At 37.5% G+C, this 24,341-nt stretch overlaps 3 protein-coding genes across 5 annotated transcripts in view; 2 read left to right on the top strand and 1 right to left on the bottom strand.

Annotated features, from left to right (window-relative positions):
• The window catches only part of LOC307119106 (C-type mannose receptor 2-like), a gene marked incomplete at its 3' end in the record, with an annotated part of 38,483 nt that extends 31,702 nt beyond the window's left edge, over positions 1-6,781 (top strand). Inside the window, exons 12-14 of the mRNA XM_079805185.1 lie at positions 5,748-5,875; positions 6,392-6,498; positions 6,610-6,781. Coding sequence (XP_079661311.1) covers positions 5,748-5,875; positions 6,392-6,498; positions 6,610-6,781 — 407 coding nt within the window. The remainder of the gene's footprint in view (positions 1-5,747; positions 5,876-6,391; positions 6,499-6,609) is intronic.
• cadm2a (cell adhesion molecule 2a) overlaps positions 1-24,341 on the bottom strand; it is a 633,556-nt gene that overhangs the window by 268,350 nt on the left and 340,865 nt on the right. The gene's annotated exons all lie outside the window — the stretch shown is intronic.
• On the top strand, positions 17,171-22,584 carry LOC307118230 (uncharacterized protein). The gene is made up of 5 exons (XM_079803777.1): positions 17,171-17,388; positions 19,792-20,337; positions 20,515-20,642; positions 20,778-20,884; positions 20,996-22,584. Exons 1-5 carry the CDS (start codon positions 17,229-17,231, stop codon positions 21,165-21,167), a joined length of 1,113 nt encoding a protein of 370 aa, XP_079659903.1. The 5' UTR covers positions 17,171-17,228; the 3' UTR covers positions 21,168-22,584.

Below are 24,341 nucleotides of genomic sequence, written 5' to 3'. Positions count from 1 at the left end.
ATTGAAAAGGTAACGTTAAGGAATTGTTTGGTAAATAAAAACGGCGAGTCGTCATTGCTAACATTAGTAATGCATTATCAGAGCCCTTTTCTCTGTCATTATGCTGGGACGCTGAGGAAAACAACATTAGCACGCCTATATGGCAATGTGAAAACGTATTTGAGACTGTAGCCTAACGTTACCTCAGTAAAAATTATTCCTCATTCGTTCTTCGCATATATAGTGGACAAAACATGCTGCAAGTTGACCTGTATGACCATTGCTAATGTTATTTAGCTTTGCTGTGATTTACTATAGTATTTTTTCATGTGGGAATGTACTGTCACATACGAGCGTTCATATTTACGATTATATTTGGCTAATCGCCATTAGTACATTTTTGCGATTCATAATTACTTCACAAAACATGGCTCTTGAAGCATAAACATAATTAACAGAAAGAAAACTTACTGTGTACGACACGTCACTTGCCATTGAAAGCTTCTTGTAGCAGCCTACGTTCCTGCTGGATCCTGCAGCCTAGCTGGCAACCTCGAGTCAGGGGAGGGGGAGAGGGGATACACCGGTCTACAGTAATTTGAAAGTGATTGCAGTACCAGTTTTGGCCACAGTCCTACATACAGCTCCTTTAAGATTGGTTATATCTACTAGTGGCCTCATCTCTGCCTGCTTAAGGCATGAAGGAACACGACCGCTGTCCAAGGAGTTATTGTTAATAGCTAATACAGGGCAATCTGTATCCAGAACCTCTCTAAAGAGCCGGGTGGGAATAACATCAACAGAAGAGGTGACAGACTTAAAGGGATAGTTCACCCAAAAATTTAAATTCTGTCATCATTTACTCACCCTCAAGTTGTTCCAAACCTGTATGAGTTTCTTTGTTCTGCCGAACACAAAAGAAGATATTTAGAAGAATGTTTGTAACCAAGCAGGTAGAGCAACTATTGACTACCATAGTAGGGAAAAAAATACTATGGTAGTCAATAGTTGCTCTATCTGCTTTGTTACAAACATTCTTCTAAATATCTTCGTTTGTGTTAATCTGTTGGACCATATCCACACGCTCAATGAAATGTTTGGACTGCGTTTTTAACACTATTTATTTTAATTTTGTTTTCATTTCAATTAAATGTTAATTTTCTACCGAATTTGACATTTTACATAATCATCAAAAGCGTAATTCTGTGTCCGCATTGTTATGTTAATGTTCAAAATTAAAAAAATCCTCCTTGAGCATAGCATCTCACATGATTTTTGGACTTTACACACTGACTTTGGATCATTTCCATTCTCAGTGACATGTAAATGACTTGCATTTAAAAGAAGCATCACAGCCAATATAAACAAACATGCAATGGAAGAACACTGATATAAAGCACAATTCAGTTACATTTTATGATCAATTTAGTTGGGTTAGATCACCCAAAAATTATGCCAGTAATTACTCACCTTCATGTCGTTCCAAACCCTTAAGACCTTTGTTCTTCTTCGGAACACAAATTGAGATATGTTTGATGAAATTTGAGACCTCTACATAGACTGCAAAGTAATCACCACTTTCAAGGCCCAGAAAGGTAGTAAAGAGATTGTTAAAATAGTCCATGTGACTACAGTGATTCAACCTTAATGTTATGAAGCAACGAGAATACTTTTTATGTGCAAAAATAACAACTTTATTCAACAATTTCCTCTCTTCTGTGTCAGTCTCTGTCTGACAATGTTCACGTCGCAAACGCAGTGCAGCACTTCTGTAGCCTGGATGCCAGCCGAACTTAGCCCCGCCCACAACATTTTAACTCGGGCAGTTCGGTCTGGACTTGATCCATAGAGAAGTAATTATGCCCGAACAGAAACTGTTCAGACCAATGAAATTGTCAGGGCGGGCTTTAGACGATGATGGACAGATGATAAACAGTAAGATAATCATCTACATCATCAAAGGCGCTTGGGTTGAATTTGTTCTCCGGGAAAAAAGGCATTTGGGGGGTAAAATATGTGTTATTTTGGGCAGGGCTGCCTGCTAAAATTCGCATTCCTGGGTCTGTATATCACATAATTGGGGTCGCTTCAACCCGCAGACTTGGCAACACAATGCAGTTGAGTTCTGTTGACATTTGACAACTAACGGTATGGTTCGCTCCATTGCTCTGATTGGTTGTAAGTCTATCCAATTGAGGTCTTTCCTTGTTCGGTTGAAACACGCCCCATAATCACAGCCCAACGGAGCAGTATCAGACTCATATTCTGACTAGAATTGAGTATGACGACGTCTGGCTAGCACTTCTGGGTTCGATGTCAGAATGCCAGCTCTTTATTGGCCAGCTTGTCCGTCAGCATCATCACTCCTGCGTCATGGTGCTCATGTGAACAGTGTTGGCCAATACAGAGCTGGCATTCTGATGTAGAATCCAGAAGCACTGCATTGCGTTTGCAACATGAACAGTGTAGGAGACTGACACAGAAGAGAGGAAATTGTTGAATAAAGTTTTTTTTTTGCATTTTAATTTGTCTTAATTTGTGTTCCGAAGATGAATGAAGGTCTTACGGGTGTAGTGGACAGCACATTCCAAGGCCCAGTTTATGGCCGGGCCACTCTCTGTCCATAACAGTGGACAAAGGTTTGCTACAATTTGACTGGATCTTGGTAGACTGAGACAAACAAACTGTCCAACACCATCAGATAAGATGCTATGACAACATCCAGACACCTCGTAGAGGCCAAAAAGGCCAGCTCTTGTACCAAGCCCAGGAAGGACAAGACATCTCATTGGCCCAAATGCAGTACCTGCCCTTCACCCACATCCCTAATGTACTGGTCTATGACTGCCATAAAAATTCCACAGGACCTTAGCAGTACTGGGTGAAACAAAGACCACAATGATTCATCTAAATCCATTCATAACTATGTTTGGAAACCTATAAACTGATTTAAACTACACACATCCATTTCATACTTATTCAGAGAAATAAGTATTCTCAGTGACAGCTATTTGAATGCAACATCTTACACAGAATCAGCTGTTAATGAACAAATTAATGAACAGTTCAATCTTTTCCCATCATATTTGGTTTCTATGTGTTTAGAATATTGCCAAGTGTATTCTGATGGTGGTTTGGAAAGTGAGAAATGCATTGGTAAACTTTAAAGACACTTTAAAGACTTCTAACTGTGTACAGTATGCAAATGAGTTCCACAGGAGAAAGGAGGGTGAGTCTCACTGTGGACCCCCTCTGATGCCAGCAGCCAATTGCAACACTGGAATGGAGAAGCGCCAAATTGCAATCTCCTCCTATTCGGAAAAGGATAAAGGTACCCTTTCAACAGACACACCTTGTTCTGAATTTCTCCTTGAGAGAGATTGTGACAGAGCAACAAGTTCTGAGTCTCACCAGCAAGGATGAGACTGTAACAGTTCACCAAGTTCTAAGCCTCTGGTTCATCCAGAGAGACAACAAAAGATCCAAGGATCTGAATCTACAGCTTGTGAGGCAGCAACAGATACGACCACATTCTGAGCCTCCAGCCTGTGAGGAAAGAGACATTAACAACCACTACGTTCAGAGTTTTAGTCCAGCGAGACGACTACAGTACGTCCCGAGTCTCCATGCCAGAGAGACCAAAGCGGATTGACAAAGTCCTGAGTGCCTGACCCACAGAGTCAGAAGACACACAGAGACGTTTGCAACAAGGTTAAGCTCAGGAGAGCAAACCTTCGCTTCGAGGTTCCTTCGTCTGCGTGTTCCAGATTAAGGACCTTCTGCACCTACTTCAGGGCCTCATCTGCGTGTTCCAGATTTAGGACCCTTTGGTGCTCCAGGAGATCAGCATCCCACAGATCTTCGTGTTCAAGACTGTTGAAACGGATTCCAGCTCCTTTCCCACTGCATTGTCACCCAGCACAACCAGTGGATGAAGTCCCCTCCATCGGACTGCTAACTCAACCAAGTGGAACGTAAATATCACTTAACCAAACCTCTTTCCAGAAACCATGGCATTGTTGTATATTATCAGTATATGATTTTCTAATTTACATTAGAGGTAATTTAACTGATGCTAGTTAATAACAAATAATCTTCCGTTATTTGTTTGATGCATAATAAGGTTCTTCACCTTAGTTTCAGAGAAACAACAGTTTATCTTTCCATAAGATAACGCAACTCTTCCATAGCCACACTCAACCTAATCACATGTATTTTATGTATCTTATGCACTTTATTCCTTTATCATTCATTGTATTCATTTAGTAGTTGTGTTAGTTATTCTTGTTTATCTTTTGTTAATAAAATCTATTTTATTAAAATTGTGTCTTACTTGTGCTGATAATACAGAAAAGGCTCTACAAGTTAGAAATCTCACCAATCTTTCAGATAAATCAGCTGACCAACTCTCCCCACTTTACATTCAATCTAAAATGATTGAACAGCCTCCTGTGTGGAGTGTTCTCATAGAGCCAAGGTAAAATACCTTGACTAGTGTCCCAAGAGAGGGGGAAGGTGGTCATCTGATGTACTCATAACCACACCTTAAGTGACGTGTAATCCAGAAATCACAACGTCAGCGGTGACGTGAGTACCAATCACTACCTTACTTAACGTGCTTGGATGGACGAAGGTAAAATCACTACATAATTGGCGTCCCTTGTTTGGGCCCAAAAGTGAAATTATTACACGGGTTTGGAACGACATGAGAGTGAGTTATTAAATGACAGAATTTTTGGATGAACTAACCCTTTAAGTTCGCTGGATTAAGCAAAATGACTTTTAACTCATGCATAATTGTAGCTACTGTGTTAATTTGAACCTGTTGCTAACCACATTACCACAATAGAAGTGGCCCTCAGCAACTTTTTGTGTCACTGAAAAAAAAGACTGATGCCGGTTACCAAAAAACTGGCAAACGAATCTGTGTGCACTGGAAGAGTTTGGCCAGTAATTTTACTGTGCTAATTTGATCCTGCTACATCTATCCACACTACCCCAATGGTGCCCTTTAGCAAGAGATTTTTTTAATGCAAATGAATTGGCATTAACAGACAGGATGTCACGTGCTCTTGTACTGTGATGTACTTTGCCACACATTGGCATCACTTACTAAACTCAAAAGCAGAGGACTACAGAGTACAAATGCACACAGAGTTTCTATCATTTAAATACATGACTAAACAAGCAAAATGCCTGTTTATGGCAATATGAATGCTGATGGATCATGGGGTATGAACGGACACACCAAGAGAAACCAAACACATAAACACACAGGTACAAATACAAACACACGTTCAGTAGTGTCTATGGAAATTAAGAAACATTTATCTTCATGTCTGCCATTTTCAGGAAGTGATTCTGTGAGGAACCGAAGCTCCAGAGCAGCTGCAGTGTGTTTGGTGCTGCTGTGTGTTCTTCTGCTGACTGCAGTCATAGTGCTGTGTGTCCACATCCATACAAAGAGCACAAACTACACTGAAGAGAGAAATAAGCTACTAAACAAGATCACCAACCTCACAGACGAGAGAGATGGACTAATATTCACAAACGAAAACCTTACCAATGAGAGAGACCAGCTAAGAAATGAACTGCAGATTTGTGGTAAAGTTTCTTTAGCAGCAGAAATAAACACATGATGGAGTTGGGTTGTGCTCTCAGTAACTTTCAGTGTACACAATCTATGAGTTTACTATCTGTTATAAGTTACTGACAGGCGACGGTAAATGAGAATAAAAAGCTAACGGCTGAACTTGTTCTGTTAACAGCTGAATGGACTTGCTATCAATCCCGTTCTTACTACATATCCAATGAGAAGAAGAACTGGACTGAGAGCAGAAGATACTGTACAGAGAGAGGAGCAGATCTGATCATCATAAACAACAGAGAGGAACAAGTGAGTGTGAGAATGAATTGTGTGTGTGTGTGTGTGTGTGTGTGTGTGTGTGTGTGTGTGTGTGTGTGTGTGTGTGTGTGTGTGTGTATGTGTGTGTGTGTGTGTGTGTGTGTGTGGGCATGTTTTCGTGAAATATCAGGACACAAATGTGTATAATGACATGGGTATGACACAGGTATTACAAAAAGAGGGTGAAATATGAGGACGTTCCCCATGTCCTCACTTTTCAAAATGCTTATAAATCACACAGAACAAGTTTTTTTTCACAGAAAGTGAACTGCACAGTCTCCTGTGAGGGCTAGGTTTAGGGGCAGGGGCAGTGTAAGGGGATAGAAAATACGGTTTGTACAGTATAAAAACCATTACGCCTATGGAATGTCCTCACATTTCACAAAAACAAACATGTGTGTGTGTGTGTGTGTGTGTGTGTGTGTAGCAGCTAAATGAGAGATGATCAGATGAAATGTGTCTATTGTCTGTTTTTGATATAAATGTGCAACTGTTTCATCTGCTCAGGATTTTGTTAAGAACATGCCTGGTGCTGCTGCAGTCTGGATTGGTCTGACTGACAGTGATGTGGAGGGCACATGGAAATGGGTTGATGGCAGCACACTGAACTCTGGGTGAGAAATCACTGAACTGAACTGATTAATATCTAATAAATTATTCTCACAGTCAGTATCATATCACACAGAAAGCATCACTGAACATCTAATGCTGATCTGTACTTTCAGGTTCTGGGCGTCTGGACAGCCTAAAGGAGGAACAACAGAGAACTGTGCTGTGACTGTGCCTCCAGTGTCTACACCAGACTGGAGTAATTTAGTAGGGTGGCGTGATATTGCATGTAAAAGAGCTTTACAATGGATCTGTGAGAAGAGGATTTCACAACTCATACTGCCATAGGAACATCACATACCTTTTTTGAAACAAGTTTTCAAAAACAATACTTCATATTAACCATCATCATATATTCAAGTATTTACTCATTATTGTTAATCATTTATGTTTATCTTTTACTGTAATAGTTTTTTATTCATGTAGTATTATCCAAGAATAATATGTACATATTGTACTCACATGTTAATATATTAGTTACATGTGTTTTGTTAGATATTGGATGACTTCCAAAAGATCCTGATCAATGATCATGTTTCTCAGAATTAGTAATTCACAGTATGGTATTCTTTTCCAGAAACAGTGTTTTCACAACAAGATATTTGAAAGTGCTTGCTTCGCTGTCATCGTTCTTTGTTCTAAACACCTTTTATATCTATATTGTCATCTATCTTTGACATCTGACCGGTTATGCTGACCTAGCCGTTACACCAACTATGACATAGATAAGTCTGTTTGACCTTTTCTTATCATACCAAAAAATAAGTTTAGGAGGATGTAAGTTTCCTCTATATATTTGTTGCTCCTAATTTGCTCTTGACTTCTGCTTCTTCTCTTCTGCTTATCCTTTCATTCTGCTAATATCTTACTTAGTTTGGGTCCTTCTTTCTCTATACTCTGATCTTCACCTGTTAGACAAAACACTTTGGATTTTACTATAAACTTTTGAATAAGACGGATCTTATTTTTTTCATATTTACTTAATTTGTTCTCTTTATAATTCAACATTTTTACTTAATAAATGTGTTATTCCTCATTCAAATTTGATCTCTGACATAATCCTTGCTTGTCTGCCTGGATCTCATTGCATAATTTAATATAACATATTTATAAATATTTTAATATCTACTCATTTGTTATTATTAACAAATAAATAAAAAATCCAAATTTTTAGTAATCAAGACTATGGCAGCCGCAGAACACACATAGAAATGTGGTAATTATTTAGTAACCAAAAAAAGTATTAAACAAATCAGAAAAAAACACAGTAACACTTTAGTTTGGGGTCCAATTCTCACTATGACTATAGTTGCTTGATAGCTTGCATTTTACTAGCATGTTGGCTGTTTATTAGCACACATTAATGCCTTATTCTGCATGACCATATTCTATATCCCTTTATCCTAGCCCATACCTAAATTTAAACACTACAACAACCTTATTAACTATTAATAAGCTGTAAATTAGGAGTTTATTGAGGCAAAAGTCATAGTTAATGTGAAATAGTTAATAATGTGTTCCCCATACCAGGGACGTCACTAGGATTGGAAGACAAGGGGGGCTTAGCCCCCAGGGTATTTGTAACTTGCGTTTGCAAAATCTTTGCACTCACATCTAGAGCTACACTAATGTCAAAAAACAGTCAAGAAACCAAGATGTTAACAAGTAAAACATGACAGACATATCCTCTTCTTCCATTTCTACTCTGTTAAAGAAAAGTTACTGTAATGTTAGCTTTTAGACACATCAAAGCTGCATGGGGGAATTAACTTAGGCCAGACTTTGCTCCTGATGAGTTACTATAATGACTTAAATGCTATCTGTCTGCTCATGTAAATGTATGATAAAGTAATAGCATACTATATCTAATTCCTCTCTATATAAGATAATTTGTCCACAGAATGCTATTTAATTACACAGAACCGCATGTATTCAACCCATTTTTGAGCTAAAATACAAATATATAGCTAAACCTAAATTGAGCTCAACCTAAGCTACAAATACCACAGCTCTGACACACACACACACACACACACACACGCACTCATCTGGACTGAAGCAGCAAACATTCAGTGTAAGAGTAAATTACATAACATTATTTAATATTTGAATCACAGCTTATAGTGTTTTGACATCGACAACCCAACTGCATTTTACCTCAAACTTGCGACTAGTTAACTTTCTAAAGTAGCAATCGCTTCTCGGGTCGACATTAACACACTGACAAAATTATATTCTGAATTAAAAATATTTTTATACCACTTTTTAATGTGTGATTGTGTAAAGGTGTTCACGAGATACCAACCTTTCGCGAACTTGCTTTCAACATCGAACACTCGTTCTCATGGAGACTGAAGGGAGGGGCTGTGTGTGTGTGTGTGTGTGTGTGTGTGTGTGTGTGTGTGTGAGTGTGTGTGTAGCGCGCGCGTGTATGAGAGAGACGCAGGGAAAGGAAATGCAGCTAAACGTTATTTGCTCTATGAAAGACATTGATAAAGACGAAAACTAAGGACATTTAATCTATAATTTTAGATTAGTTAGTTTTGCCGAACACATATTACAGATTTGGTTACTTATCGTTTTTTTTTTGTAATGCGTCGTTTTTATTTTTATTTCAGTTAACGACAACCCACCTAGTTTTCGTTTTTTCCTTCATTTTTGTTAACGATTAGGCCTATAACCTTGGTAACGACGAGACGAGATGAATCCTCCAGGCAGTAGCGCTCCGGTCTGCAACGCTCTGAAAGCCACAGTTCACACCAACGCAGGTGCATCATCTTCATAGCACAACGTTCTTTGTACTTCTGTCCAACTTCCGACTTTTCGGTAATTTTTTTGTAGCTGGATATATATAATTTGTTGCGTCTAAATATGAATGAGGATACGGTTTTTGATAAATCAAATTGTTATTGTTGTTCTTATTATTATTTAGGGGGGCTTAGGAACATTTTGGGGTAGCTTCAGCCCCCCTAAAATAGGCCTAACGACGTCCCTGCCCCATACTAAAGTGTTAGCAAGATTACTAACCTGGCAGAAGAAAGAGACACACTACTGTACTCAGCAAGAACACAAACAAATGAAAGGGATAGATTATTATCCAAGAACGAAAACCTGAATAAACAAAGAGACCAGCGTTATACAGTAAATTACATTTTTATGACTCGATTCTGTGATTCCATCCGCGTTTTCTGCATTGTGGAAATCATAGGGCCCGACGTGATTGGTCACTCCAGAGAACATGGCTCTAGAGTCCAGTGGCGGCGTGCTTTACACCAGGGTTTTTCAAACTTTATTTTGCCAAGGACCCCCAAATATGATTAACCTTTTATGAGGGACCCCCTTCCTAAAATCCATCTATATATTTTTTATGCATGGAAAAAACATTTTTAACTGTTAGATAAATAGTAAGTGTGACATTATAAATACAACATATTGTTTCCAAACTTAAATTGGTTATACTTGATGTATAAACCTGAAGAAGAACATTTTCAATTAAAAATGATTTGTATAAGCAACTTTCACAATAAATGTATGCAAGCAGTGTACGCACTGCATTAAGAATACTGCCTTACAACCCCAGTGAGCAAGATAAAGGGGACTATAGTGAGAAAAACTCACTAGAAAGATACAAAGCAAAGCATGGGAAACCCATTCCACGAAGCTCTCTATGCACTGTTCTTGAGCTAATCTGAAGGCCACACGTTTGGAGGTCTGTAGCTATTGACTCTGTATGCAGCATACAGTTGACCGTGGAATATTTAGTAGTGAGGAAATTTCACGAATGGACTTATTGCACAGGTGGCAACCTATCACGGTACCACGCTTGAATTCACTGAGCTCCTGAGAGCAACCCATTCTTTCACAAATGTTTCTAGAAGCGTCTGCATGTCTAGGTGCTTGATTTTATACACCTGTGGCCAGTGTTGGGGGTAACGCATTACAAGTAACTTGAGTTACGTAATAATATTACTTTTTCCAAGTAACTAGTGTAGCGCCCCCTACCTGTCTTTACTGTATTTAAGTAGTACAGCGCTCCAGATTCATTAGCTAAATGCCTACAGATGTTGAAGTTAGGCCCCTCTGAAGTCACAATGAAAATGCTGTTCTTTTATAAAGTTACTTAGAATTAAACTCTATATGCACCCAAGATAAACTGGTACTTATAAAAGCTATAGAAAGAATACAACTCTGGTAAGAATAACAAAAAGTAAATGATTTAATTAGAAATAGATACAAAAAATAGATAAAATATAGATGAATATAAGAATGTTAAGTAATTCACACTTTCACATTTATAAATCCCCAAAATAACACTATCACACTGATAAAACAATATATCAGGTAATATAAATGACTGAAGTAGTCAATATGTCACAAAACCACTCAAAAGGACATGAACAGGGTTAATACTAGGGGTGCTCCGATTGATCGGCAACCGATCTCGATCGGTCGATAATCGCTTTGGGATGATTGATCGGCGGTCATGAACTGATCGCATGCTGACGACACATAAAACCCGCACCTGCCGTGAGAGCTAGGGTATGATATGCAGCGACACCATCTCATTCTCTTTCCAGCGCAGGTAAAATAATTATAATGCTGAAGGTGAGGTACAATTCATATTTCTATATTAAATAACTTACGCAGTCATTTGAAAACTTTATGTGGGACGTAAGTTCACAAACAGCGCGCATGAATCACCGCATGCACGCGCGCTCTCTCTCTCCCTTTTGAAAATGCTCAAATGGCTTCACATCAGCGCATCGCATGTGCACTAAAATCGAGCTGCACAGTTGACACAGGATTTGCCACTTTGCACAATCGAGGCAGTGTCGCATTGTCACTAAAGTTTATCATTTGCATTTATTTTTAAGTCTTGCCAGTGTTCAAACCGCTCAGCACTCGCGCGCACGGTCTGGAGACACACACACACACACACATGTTTGTTTTTGTGAAATGTGAGGACATTCCATAGGCGTAATGGTTTTTATACCGTACAAACCGTATTTTCTATCCCCTTACACTGCCCCTGCCCCTAAACCTAGCCCTCACAGGAGACTGTGCAGTTCACTTTCTGTGAAAAAAAAACTTGTTCTGTATGATTTATAAGCATTTTGAAAAGTGAGGACATGGGGAACGTCCTCATATTTCACCCTCTTTTTGTAATACCTATGTCATACCCATGTCATTATACACATTTGTGTCCTGATATTTCACAAAAACATGCCCACACACACACACACACACACACACACACACACACACACACACACACACACACACACACACACACACACACACACACACACACACACACACACACACACACACACACACAGGCCATCTCACAAAAAGCTTGCGAGTACAAATTGCACTGAAATGGTCAGATACACACAAATGTATGTACTAAATTACCGTCTTGACGAGTATGCACGTAAACCCCGTCGTGACTCGCGAGTGAACGTTTGTGCAACTGCATGTAACCGTATCCGTGTTCGCTCTTAAAGTGACAGCTGTCGAATAAACTGCTGCTGTCTCTGAGTTTCTCTTTGTCTTGTGTTGTTTGATGAACCTTTATGACACTCACTGCTCTTGAATGACTAACTTTTGCAACCTTAAGTGTAAGGATTAATCTAATTTAATTTATTCAGGGAAGACCAATATTAATTTACATTTGATTTCTTATTAAATGTCTTTAGTATTTCTTACCTCAATACTAATGTTAGACCTACCTGAAAAATTGTTTTAAAAACAAAAATGCACTGCATGATCAAATATTTAGGTGAGATAATTATATACATTTATTATATACATTTATTTGGGAAAGAGGGCCTACAGTAGCCTTAAGTTATCTCATTTTCTAAAATTAACACTTGGTGGTTCTTCAAGATCTTGACTCAGTTAATTTAGAGTTAGTTTCATTTCTACAAATGGTGCAAACTCTGCAAGATTATAGATAAAAGATTGCCATTCCCCTGCCATTCTGTGATCGGCAGTGATCGGCAATCGGCAGATCATGATCTTGGTGATCGGTAATCGTGATCGGCCCCAAAAATGCTGATCGGAGCATCTCTAGTTTCAACTGTATATTATTGTCATTCCTCTTGTAGCACACGCAAGTAATAATTCTGTGTAATAAGACTGTGCTGTACCTATCTTTGATTGGGCATATTATCCATGTAATTACACCTTTGCATGGATGTACAAAATAAAGGTTTCAACAGGGTGTTTGTGCATTGATACCATATAAGAACCATTTCTGCTTGCCCAAAGAACCTTTCAGACAACAGTTTTTAAAATAACCAAATGATTCCTCTCTAGAGAAACGTTCAGTCTTTCCGCTCTCAAATTCCACCATGTAAATAGAGAATAGAGTTTTTCTGTGCTAGCAATACTAGCAAAAGTGGATTAGGATACGCCCTAAGTGCACCTGTGCCATGCGCTCAGATCATTAAAATAGGGCCCACTGTGTCTAAAATGTAAGTTCCCATAAATATTAACTTCTTGGTCATTCAACTGTTTAAACATGTTTGAATGCCTGCATCTGATGTTGACCTTAAACATTAGCTATATAGCACAAGCAGGATCTTTTGATCATAGTTTAAAGACTTACACTCTAAAAAAAAAGGCTCGTAATCATAGGGGAACCTTTTTTAGTGCTATATAGCACCAATTTTGGTGCTTCAGTGGTTCTTCAGCGGTTCTTCAGAGGTGCTATATAGCACCTTAGTCAAAGAACCGGTGAAGAACCTCTGAAGAACCTCTGAAGAACCGCTGAAGAACCTCTGAAGAACCGCTGAAGAACCACTGAAGCACCAAAATTGGTGCTATATAGCACTAAAAAAGGTTCCCCTATGATTACGAGCCAAGAACCATTTTGGTGCAATATAGAACCTTTTTTTTTTTAGAGTGTAGATTGCAATTACACCACAAGTGCAAGATGCAATTATCATGTGTCTGGTAGTTCTGTATCTATCCTGTGTTGTGTGAAGAGTAATAATGGTGAGAGACAAACTGAACATCATGGCTGCGTTTGAAAAAATGGAAAATGCTGCCTTCGAAGGACACATTTCAAGGTAAGAAGGCATCAAGGCATCGTCCGAATCCACACTCTAAAAAAAAAAAGGTTCTATATTGCACCAAAAATGGTTCTTGGCTCGTAATCATAGGGAACCTTTTTTAGTGCTATATAGCACCAATTTTGGTGCTTCAGTGGTTCTTCAGCGGTTCTTCAGAGGTTCTTCAGCGGTTCTTCAGAGGTTCTTCACCGGTTCTTTGACTAAGGTGCTATATAGCACCTCTGAAGAACCGCTGAAGAACCACTGAAGCACCAAAATTGGTGCTATATAGCACTAAAAAAGGTTCCCCTACGAGCCTTTTTTTTTAGAGTGCATTGTTAGCTTCACTTCCTGTCCTGTCCTGACTCTTTGATCGAGTTTGAATGCAGCGTATCCTTCACTGCCTTTCATATCCCACAATCCTATGCGTTCCATTCGGTGACAGTTGAGCTAGAAAAAGAAAGATGGCGTCTGAAAGTTGCAGTTGCTGGTAAGTTTGTGCAAAATGTACGTTTTCCACTTCTGACGTCATTTCTAGTGAGAAATTACTACTGTAGTAATTAAATATTTGTTTAGTTCTCACTAAAGCTTTCTTTATTTTGCTGTAGATCACTAAACTGTTACACTGCCTCAAAAGTCTGTCCAAAGTGCATTTGTGCGCAAATGCTGCTTGCAGAGTCATTGCCTGAAAAGGCAGCGAGACAATACGTCAGCTGCCTACGTTTTCAGATGCAGCCTGTCTGACGTATTCAGGAAGTGACTTCAGGAAGCAGCAGAGCAGTTCCTGCTGCTGCTGAGTGTTCTTCTAAACATGTATCAAATGAGACTGACTTCGTCATTCAAGGTGGTGATGACCTTTAGAGGAATGTTTATGAGAATCCTTCAAATTATTCAGTTTCAATAGATTCTATACTCAAATTTTGATACTATAAGATATAACATTTACACCCACAAGCACACAATATTGTGGTAGGCTTGAATTACATTCGCTCCTCTTCGATGGACGTCTAACAAGGAGGAGCTAGCAAGGAGGAGCTAGAAGTAAGCTTCATCACCCATTTGCTCTGCAGTGAGCAGCCTCTCGTTCTCCATGTGCACACTATGTACTTGTTATAGTAATTGCAATAACTGGGTAATAACTACACTCTAAAAAATGCAATTGGGTTGTTTTAACCCAGTGATTGGGTTGTTTTAAGCAAACATTTAACCTAACCGCTGGGTTAAAACGACCCATTCACTGGGTTAAAACAACCTAATTGCTGGGTTAGTCCATTTTCAACACAAACTTGGGTTGTTTTTAACCCAGCATCTTTTAGATACTATCCCTGAACCTATCCCTAAACCTAACCTTAAACCATGTAGTTACCTTATATTACTCAGTACCAGAAAGTGCACATACTGTAAAATATAGTGCAACTAAAATATCTGTATTGTTGTATAATTGTTTTATAGAAGTATATAGATTTACTTTACAGATCCTAAACTTAAGGTCACCATGACATCAAAATTGACATTTAAAAAAAAAAGGAATATTGCAGTATTTATTATAAATTATTTATCCACAGACATTTTTTTAAATGCATATGTATTGGTCTTATTGGTTTGTTTAAAGGAATTAAATTATTAAAAGGATTAAAAGAGATTTAAGGAAATAAAAAAAAGAGAAATAAGAACGGTATAAGTTCCAGTTCTATTGTAGTTATGAAGTAAACTATTTGCAAATAATATATATATTTTTTTAAATATGCACACATTCACTCTTATTTTCATCTGCCTAATATGTAAAAATGCAAATGTTTCTTGTCACGTCAAATTCAGTTATGATTTACATAAATAATGTCATTTTTAATTCAAAATAGTGAAATTTCATTAAAATAGTCAAGTAGTTTGCATCACTCGATATTACCGTTAGTCACTGAACATTTTTATCGTAAAGCAGTTGTCAAATATTAAAAGTATAGCTACTTACATCTTACGACGCACTTTCACTGCTACAACTAAAGTCTAACATTAAGCCCCGCCTTCTTTGATTTGATTGGCCATCTCACTCATTCTGACAGTGACGAGCGCTGTTACTGCTGAGGCAGAGCAACCTAAAAATGTGTTTAACAACATTTTACTTTTGTCATCCTAGTAACAAACAGAGCGGTGTGTAATGGAGTACAGCAGAGCAGCAGAAACAACATCAAATATTTAGGGCAGGGGATTCTGGGGGATTTGTCCCTCTTAATGTCTGTGGTGGTTACGGTCCTGCTGTAAGGTCTTTTATCATTGTGACAGTTCAGTTGATTAATATGTGCGAATGAGAAAGAGCTAAGACTTAGTTAAGAGCTTAGTTTGAAGACAGAGAGAGTGTGTCCGCGGCGGAGGGGCTCTCTGTTCTCACCCTCAGTTAAAGGGTTAGTTCACCCAAAAATGAAAATTCTGTCATTAATTACTCACCCTCACGTCGTTCGAGACCCGTAAGACCTCCGTTCATATTCGGAACACAAATGAAGATATTTTTGTTGAAAGCTGATGGCTGAGATAGGCCTCCATTGGCATTCAGTACACTTATACTCCCAAGACGGATAAAAGGCACTCAAAACATCGTTACAAAGTCCATCTCACCACAGTGACTCTACAATAATCTTACGAAGCGATGACAATAGTTTTTGTGCGCAAAAAAAATCAAAATAACACCTTTTTCCAACTTGTTACTGCCTTCCGTGTGTGCCTCCACGACGCATGCGCGAGAATATGACGCAGATCCGGCGTTCGGACACATGACCCAGAAGTGATTTGTTTACAATCAGAGGAAGACGCGCGTATCTCAGCTGTTGGATTCTACATTGATCGTGCTTTAGGTCTCGGCGTAGTGCTCAAAATGGGGCTTAAGTGTGTATTTCATGGAATCCCGAGCCCCGGCGCTACGTCATATTCTCGCGCATGCGTCGTGGAGGCACACACGGAAGACAATAACAAGCTGGATAAAGGTGTTTAGATTTTTTTTGGCGCACAAAAACTATTGTCGTCGCATCGTACGATTATTGTAGAGTCACTGTGGTGAGATGGACTTTGTAATGACATTTTAAGTGCCTTTTATCGGTCTTGGGAGTATAAGTGTACTGAATGCCAATGGAGGCCTAACTGAAGCCTTTCTCAGCCATCAGCTTTCAACAAAAATATCTTCATTTGTGTTCCGAATATGAACGGAGGTCTTACGGGTCTCGAACGACATAAGGGTGAGTAATTAATGACAGAATTTTCATTTTTGGGTGAACTAACCCTTTAACATGTAACCTGTCACAAGCGCAGCAGTCATCACTCATGAATCATAACCGATCATATAAGGCTTTGGTGGGACAAAAAAATTTTTGGCGGCTGCAAAAAAAATGTCTTCTCTGATGACGTGTTTACTGGCGTGAGGGCTGGACAAATCAATCAAATCAATTCCAGATGGACTAAATCAAGTCCCGGCCTACATTTTTTTCTTGCTCAAGAAGCCATTTCACTCAGATACACATCACAATAAGAAAAAAAGGCAGCTATGCTAACTGATCTGATGCCACTTTTTTTTCACACATTGACCAATGTTTGCCACTAGCTTTAAGAAAAGACACGTACTGCCTACTTAAACACATTTACACAGGAACAAGGAACACAACCGTTTGATGCTTGACAGTTAAAGAGCAGAAATGTCTGATGTTATTTATGACGATGTGATGAGGACTGAGTCTAAGGGAATGAAGACTGAGAGAGTGGAGATGATGGTGGACATCTATGAGAGTGCAGATGCTGTGAGAGATCATGACTTCAGGACAGAGACAAACACACACCAACCACTTCAGCGTACAGGTAGTTACATTCATTTCTTTGATAAAAACAGTTTGCTCGTTCAGCCATCTAACATCATATCTCTGGTGTTCAGGAAGTGACTGTGTGAAACTGCCATGCTCTGCTATGATAGGATTTTAAGTTAAAGTTAGACAATAACTAAAAAAAAAATTTCACGTTTTTGGAGAATCAATAAAGTGAGTCGTCTTTCTCATGAATAAAAACAGAGCAAAATATGTCATAAGTCATAAATTTGATATCTGAAATGATATTATGAATTGAACTGTACACTGACCACCTTGAAACACTAAAGCACAGCATCAGTCCATTGTTTTCCCTTTATCAATGAAGCGAAAGATGAGGTCAGGTGCATTTGAATGTGCATTCAAATCAGGAAAGAAAACTACACAGAATCATTCAGCATTAGTGTTGTGTTATCATATCATGACTGTTTCATGGAGGCCCTGAGGCATTTAAACAAATGTTCATGAGAATGCTGCTGTATCTTTGTGTCGGTAGACAAACTGTGAAACCACAGACCATAAACAGTGTTTTCAGTCTCAACTTTACCAGGATAGTGCAGTTAGTTACAATCGTCAGCGTCTGCGGTACACAAAAGATAATGTTTTGAGATTTAAAAAAATGGGAACTTGAGAATTCACGCTTGAAAAGGGACATAAAAGCACCATTCTAAAATATTACCTTATAATTCAGGGGTATATTTCACGTCTTCAGTAATCATACAATAGCTTTGTTTGAAGAACAAACCAAAATTTATAGCTACAGCCTGTACTTTTTTGGTTCAAAATGATCCAAAATCAATTTGAGCAAGAACATAACCAGCCAGTGCTCAAAACAATATCCTTACCATAGCCAGATCCACAACGGTAGGCTTGTAATAATGTGTTATAATTTGAGTGGTACTGGTAGCTTTCTGCAGGAAATTGAGTGGTACTGGTAGCACTCTGCAAAAAAAAAAAAAGCCTTTCACCATTCGTCTTTGCGTCATGTCACAAAGTGTCTATTCATACCAAGTGCAAATACCGTGCCTTGTTGGCTAGTGCTATTTGCACTGCTCCACCTAAAAATGCCTGGCTGGACCAAACAACATAAAAAAATGCATATATTTCAATATTTTCAATATATTTTCATATATATCACATATCACAGCGGAAAGGCATTTACTTTCAATAAAAAGTAAGAAAATGTTCTAAAACATTTAGAAGTATCTAAGTTATTCCATATCTTAGTGTATCCATCGCTAAGAACATTTTATTTTCACTCAGTGTAAATAGAATCTAGTTGCTATTAACACTTGCCATAAAGTAATATGGGCTAGTAGGCTATAACGCGTGTACCCATATTCAAAACCACCCAATTGGGCAGGAACCCGGTCAATCTGGAAACACTGGAGGCGCACACTCACATCAAAATGGCGTTGGGACAGCGCCAGAGACAAAGATCAAAATAAAAGTCCCTACACAACGAAGACTGGAATCAACAACAACATTTTTTTAAATAAGTCACACAATAATAAGGATTTTAGTGACAAAGCAAAACATACATAGTACAATCCACATGATATACAATCCACAGTCCATGACAGATTGTATATAAAGAATGGTTTGGCAATGGTAAGAAAGCAAAGTACTGATTCCTTGAGCACACACACACACATATGAATAACACACACAAATACAGGAAAGATAGCACAGGAGAGGAGTGATGGCATGCCAACAAACACATTGGTGCCATCTTGAATATAAAATAGACATGTAAACACTTTAACTACATATTTATTCCATTCTGACAAAGAGCACATGCACATTTTTTGGGGTGCTTAAGAAACAGAACAACATGAATATAACACAGTATTGATATAATGCATTGGAATAAAGACATTTTAGGTGTGTCATTGAGAAGTAAATTACTGATGCCGGATACCAAAGAACTGGCAAACGAATCTGTGTGCACTGGAAGAGTTTGGCCAGTAATTTTACTGTGCTAATTTGATCCTGCTACATCTAACCACACGACCACAATAGCGCCCTTTAGCAAGAGTTTTTTTATGCAAATTAATTGGCATTAACAGACAGGATGTCACATGTTCTTGTACTGTGATGTACACACATGTACACAAACGTCATTGCCACACATTGGCATCGCTTACTAAAATTAAAGTCTCAAAAGCAGAGGACTACGGATTAAAAATGCACACAGACAGTTTTACCATTTACGTACATTACTAAGCAAGCAAAATATCTCAGCCTGTTTATGACAATATAAACGTTGATGGATCATGGAATATGGATGGACACACCGAGAGAAACCAAACACATCAACACACAGGTACAAATACAAACACACTTTCAGTAGTGTCTATGGAAATTAAGAAATATTTATCTTCATGTCTGCCATTTTCAGGAAGTGATTCTGTGAGGAACAGAAGCTCCAGAGCAGCTGCAGTGTGTTTGGCGCTGCTGTGTGTTCTTCTGCTGACTGCAGTCATAGTGCTGTGTGTCCACATCCATATAAAGAGCACAAACTACACTGAAGAGAGAAATAAGCTACTAAACAAGATCACCAAACTCACAGAAGAGAGAGATGGGCTAATATTCACGAACAAAAACCTTACCAATGAGAGAGACCAGCTAATATTCACGAACAAAAACCTGACCAATGAGAGAGACCAGCAAATATTCACGAACAAAAACCTGACCAATGAGAGAGACCAGCTAATATTCACGAACAAAAACCTGACCAATGAGAGAGACCAGCTAATATTCACGAACAAAAACCTGACCAATGAGAGAGACCAGCTAATATTCACGAACAAAAACCTGACCAATGAGAGGTACCAGCTGATATTCACGAACAAAAACCTGACCAATGAGAGGGACCAGCTGATATTCACGAACAAAAACCTGACCAATGAGAGGGACCAGCTAAGAAATGAACTGCAGATTTGTGGTAAAGTTTCTTTACAGCAGAAATACAGCAGACATTTAGAAAACATGATGGAGTTGGGTTGTGCTCTCAATAACTTTCAGTGTACACAATCTATGAGTTTACTATCTGTTATAAGTTACTGACAGGAGACTGTAAATGAGAATAAAAAGCTAAAGGCTGAACTTGTTCTGTTAACAGCTGAATGGACTTGCTATCAATCCAGTTCTTACTACATATCCAAAGAGAAGAAGAACTGGACTGAGAGCAGAAGATACTGTACAGAGAGAGGAGCAGATCTGATCATCATAAACAACACAGAGGAACAAGTGGGTGGGAGAATGAATTGTGTGTGTGTGTGTGTGTGTGTGTGTGTGTGTGTGGCAGCTAAATGAGAGATGGTCAGATTAAATGTGTCTACTGTCTGTTTATGATATAAATGTGCAACTGTTTCATCTGCTCAGGATTTTGTTAAGAACATGTCTGGTGCTGCTGCAGTCTGGATTGGTCTGACTGACAGTGAGGTGGAGAACACATGGAAATGGGTTGATGGCAGCACACTGACCTCTGGGTGAGAAATCACTGAACTGAACTGATTATTATATAATAAATGATTCTCACAGTCAGTATCATATCACACAGAAAGCATCACTGAACATCTAATGCTGATCTGTACTTTCAGGTTCTGGGCATCTAGACAGCCTTTTGGAGGAACAACAGAGAACTGTGCTGTGACTGTGCCTCTAGTGTCCGCAAAAGATTGGGATAATTCAGAAGGGTGGCATGATGAAGCATGTAAAAGAGCTTTACAATGGATCTGTGAGAAGAGGATTTCACAACTCATACTGCCATAGGAACATCACACACCTTTTTTGAAACAAGTTATCAAAAACAATACTTCATATTAACCTATTAATCTTTTACGCCAATTAATTTTTATTCATGTAGTATTATCCAAGAAGAATATGTACATATTGTACTCACGTGTTAATATTTGTTAAAGTCCCCTTTTAGTCAATAATTTTATCCCTTAAAGGGATAGTTCACCCAAAAATGAAAATTAGCCCATGATTTACTCACCCTCAAGTCATCCTAGGTGTAAATTACATTCTTCTTTTAAAACTTTATAAAGTAAAGTTTCGGCCGACCGCCTTCTGTGTTCAATTCATGGAAAAAGTGTTGAAAGGTCCTCTGCCGATCGAAAGACTAACGCGACCAGGTACGCTCGTCATGACGTCACGTACGCATCTTGAGTTTCACTTTCAACTTTCAACACTTTTCCACTCAAGGCGATCGGCTGGAACTTTACTTGATAAAGTTTTAAATATGGATATTTTTCTTTCACAAATGCATCGATTCACTTCAGAAGGCCTTTATTAACACTCCGGAGCCGCGTGGAGCATGTTATTCGATGGACAGGTGCATTTTTTATGGACTTCAAAAACAGAACAACTATTACTGCTATTAAAATGCTTGGATTAGCCTGGACTTTTTTAATATAACTCTGATTATATTCGTTTGAAAGAAGAATGTCATATACACCGATGACTTGAGGGTGAGTAAATCATGGGCTAATTTGTGCTAGTTTGTGACGTCAGAAACACCAATGATTTCAAACTGTGTTTTTGAGTCTGTCTTTAGATCACGGCAGTTTTAAAGAGAAAATGCTCAGCAATGGTGCTGACTTATGAAGTTGCTCAAGGTGTGTCGTGAAGCATATTAAAAACACCAGATAGACATAAAACAACATTAAAAACTTGATTTTCACCACAGGGGGACTTTAATATCTTAGTTACATGTGTTTTGTTAGATATTGGACGCCTTCCAAAGATCATGTTTCTCAGAATTAGTAATTCACAGTAGGTATTCTTTTTCAGAAATAGTGTTTTCACGACAATATATGATATTTGAAACTATGACATAATGGATGAATCTGTTTGACCTTTTCTTGTCATCTCAAAACATATGTTTAGATGGATGTAAGTTTCCTCTATATATTTGTTGCTCCTATATTACTCTTGACTTCTGCTTCTTCTCTTCTGCCTCTCCTTTCGTTCTGCAAATATCTTACTTCTTTGGGTGTTTATTTCTCTACAGTCTGATCTTCACAATCTTCATCTGTTAGATAAAACACTTTGGATTTTACTATAAACTTTTGAATAAGACAGATCTTATTTTTGTTTAAATCTATTCACTTTTATAATTTTCATGTTTGCTTATTTTGTTGTCTTTATGCTTTTACATTTTTACTAAATAAATGTGTTATTCCTTATTCAAATGTGATCTCTGACATTATCATTACTTGTCTGCCTGGATCTCATTGCATTATTTAATATAACATATTTATTAATATTTTAATATCTACTCATTCCTTATTATTAAACAAATAATAAAAAAAAAATCAAAATTTTAAGTAATCAAGACTATGGCAGCCGCAGAACACACATAGAAATGTGAAAATGATTTAGTAACCAAAAAATTTATAAAAATATCAGAACTATCTTATTTTTTCCGGTAAAACTTTAGTTTGGGGTCCAATTCTCACTATGACTAGTTGATTATTAGATTGCATTTTATTAGCATATCAGATGTTATTAGCACACATTAATGCCTTATTCTGTATGACCATATTCAATATCCCTTTATCCTATAGCCTTAATATACCTAAATTTAACAAATACAACAACCGTATTAACTATTAATAAGCAGTAAATTAGGAGTTTATTGAGTCAAAAATCATAGTTAATAGTGTATATGTTTTTCCTAAAGGGTGACCATTTTTTCTAAGTATGAGTTGGATCAAATTGAACATACATATACACATACACATACACATACACATATACACACACACACACATACACATATACATATATATATATATATATATATATATATATATATATATATATATGTATATATATGTATATATATATATATATATATATATATATATATGTATATATGTATATATATATATATATATATATATATATATATATGTATATATATATATATATATATATATATATATATATATATATATACACTGAAAAAAATGGTGTGTTGGATTTACATGATTTAATCATGTACATCGGTTCCACATGATTCAATTAAGTTAAACAAACATAATTTGTTCACATAATTTCAACATAATGGAATTGAGTAATTTTTAAGTAACCAAATTGAGTAGTCTCACAATGATTTTAATATGGCTCCCTAACAACAGTGGTGCACAGGGGAGCTTGAAACCCTGCCTCTTTAATCAAAACTCATGTTTATTTTTGTATATTTTTGGTGTCACTTGACTGATCTATAATACAGTACTCAGTAGCTTTCATTATATTTGCCAGCATTAGTGCATCATATACATGCTGTGTGTGAAAAGCTCTTTAAGCATGTGCTGAGTCAGTCCACAGCCTAAGCAATCGCTCCGCTCTTCTCCACAATGGTAACCCAGTGTAATTTAAATGGTTCGAATAATTCCAACATAATTAAACATTAAACACTAATAAACAATATAAAGTCTCCCCCTTTTTCTAATTTTGCCCAAAAACACATAAAATAACACTTAATTTCAGCAATTTTACTCTAGTCGTCAAGTCCCAAGCAAAGCATGCTGGGAACTACAGTTTCAGCAAAAATCATTTTCGAGTACTTAATTGGTTCACATTCTCCCCAAATAATTTAATCTAGTAGATTGCACATTTTAGAGAATTACATTAATCGAAAGCAATGAAATTATGTTTAGAAGAGAAACACAAATTTGTTGCGTATAGATCACAAATAATACGATTAAGTAAATTGGACAACATGTGTTTTCCTGTTTTTTCAGTGTATATATATATGTATATATGTATATATATATATATATATATATATATATATATATATATATATATATATATATATATATATATATATCACTGATTCTTGAGATTAGGGACAAAACATGTCCCAAACACAAAAAGTTAATTTATGTTAAAAAGTAAGAATGTCAACACAATGAAGAATACTTAAAAAGTTAC

This window comes from Gobio gobio, assembly GCF_949357685.1.
Source record: "Gobio gobio genome assembly, chromosome: 22".
Lineage (NCBI taxonomy): Eukaryota > Metazoa > Chordata > Actinopteri > Cypriniformes > Gobionidae > Gobio > Gobio gobio.
This window is presented reverse-complemented; position numbering and strand designations above follow the sequence as displayed.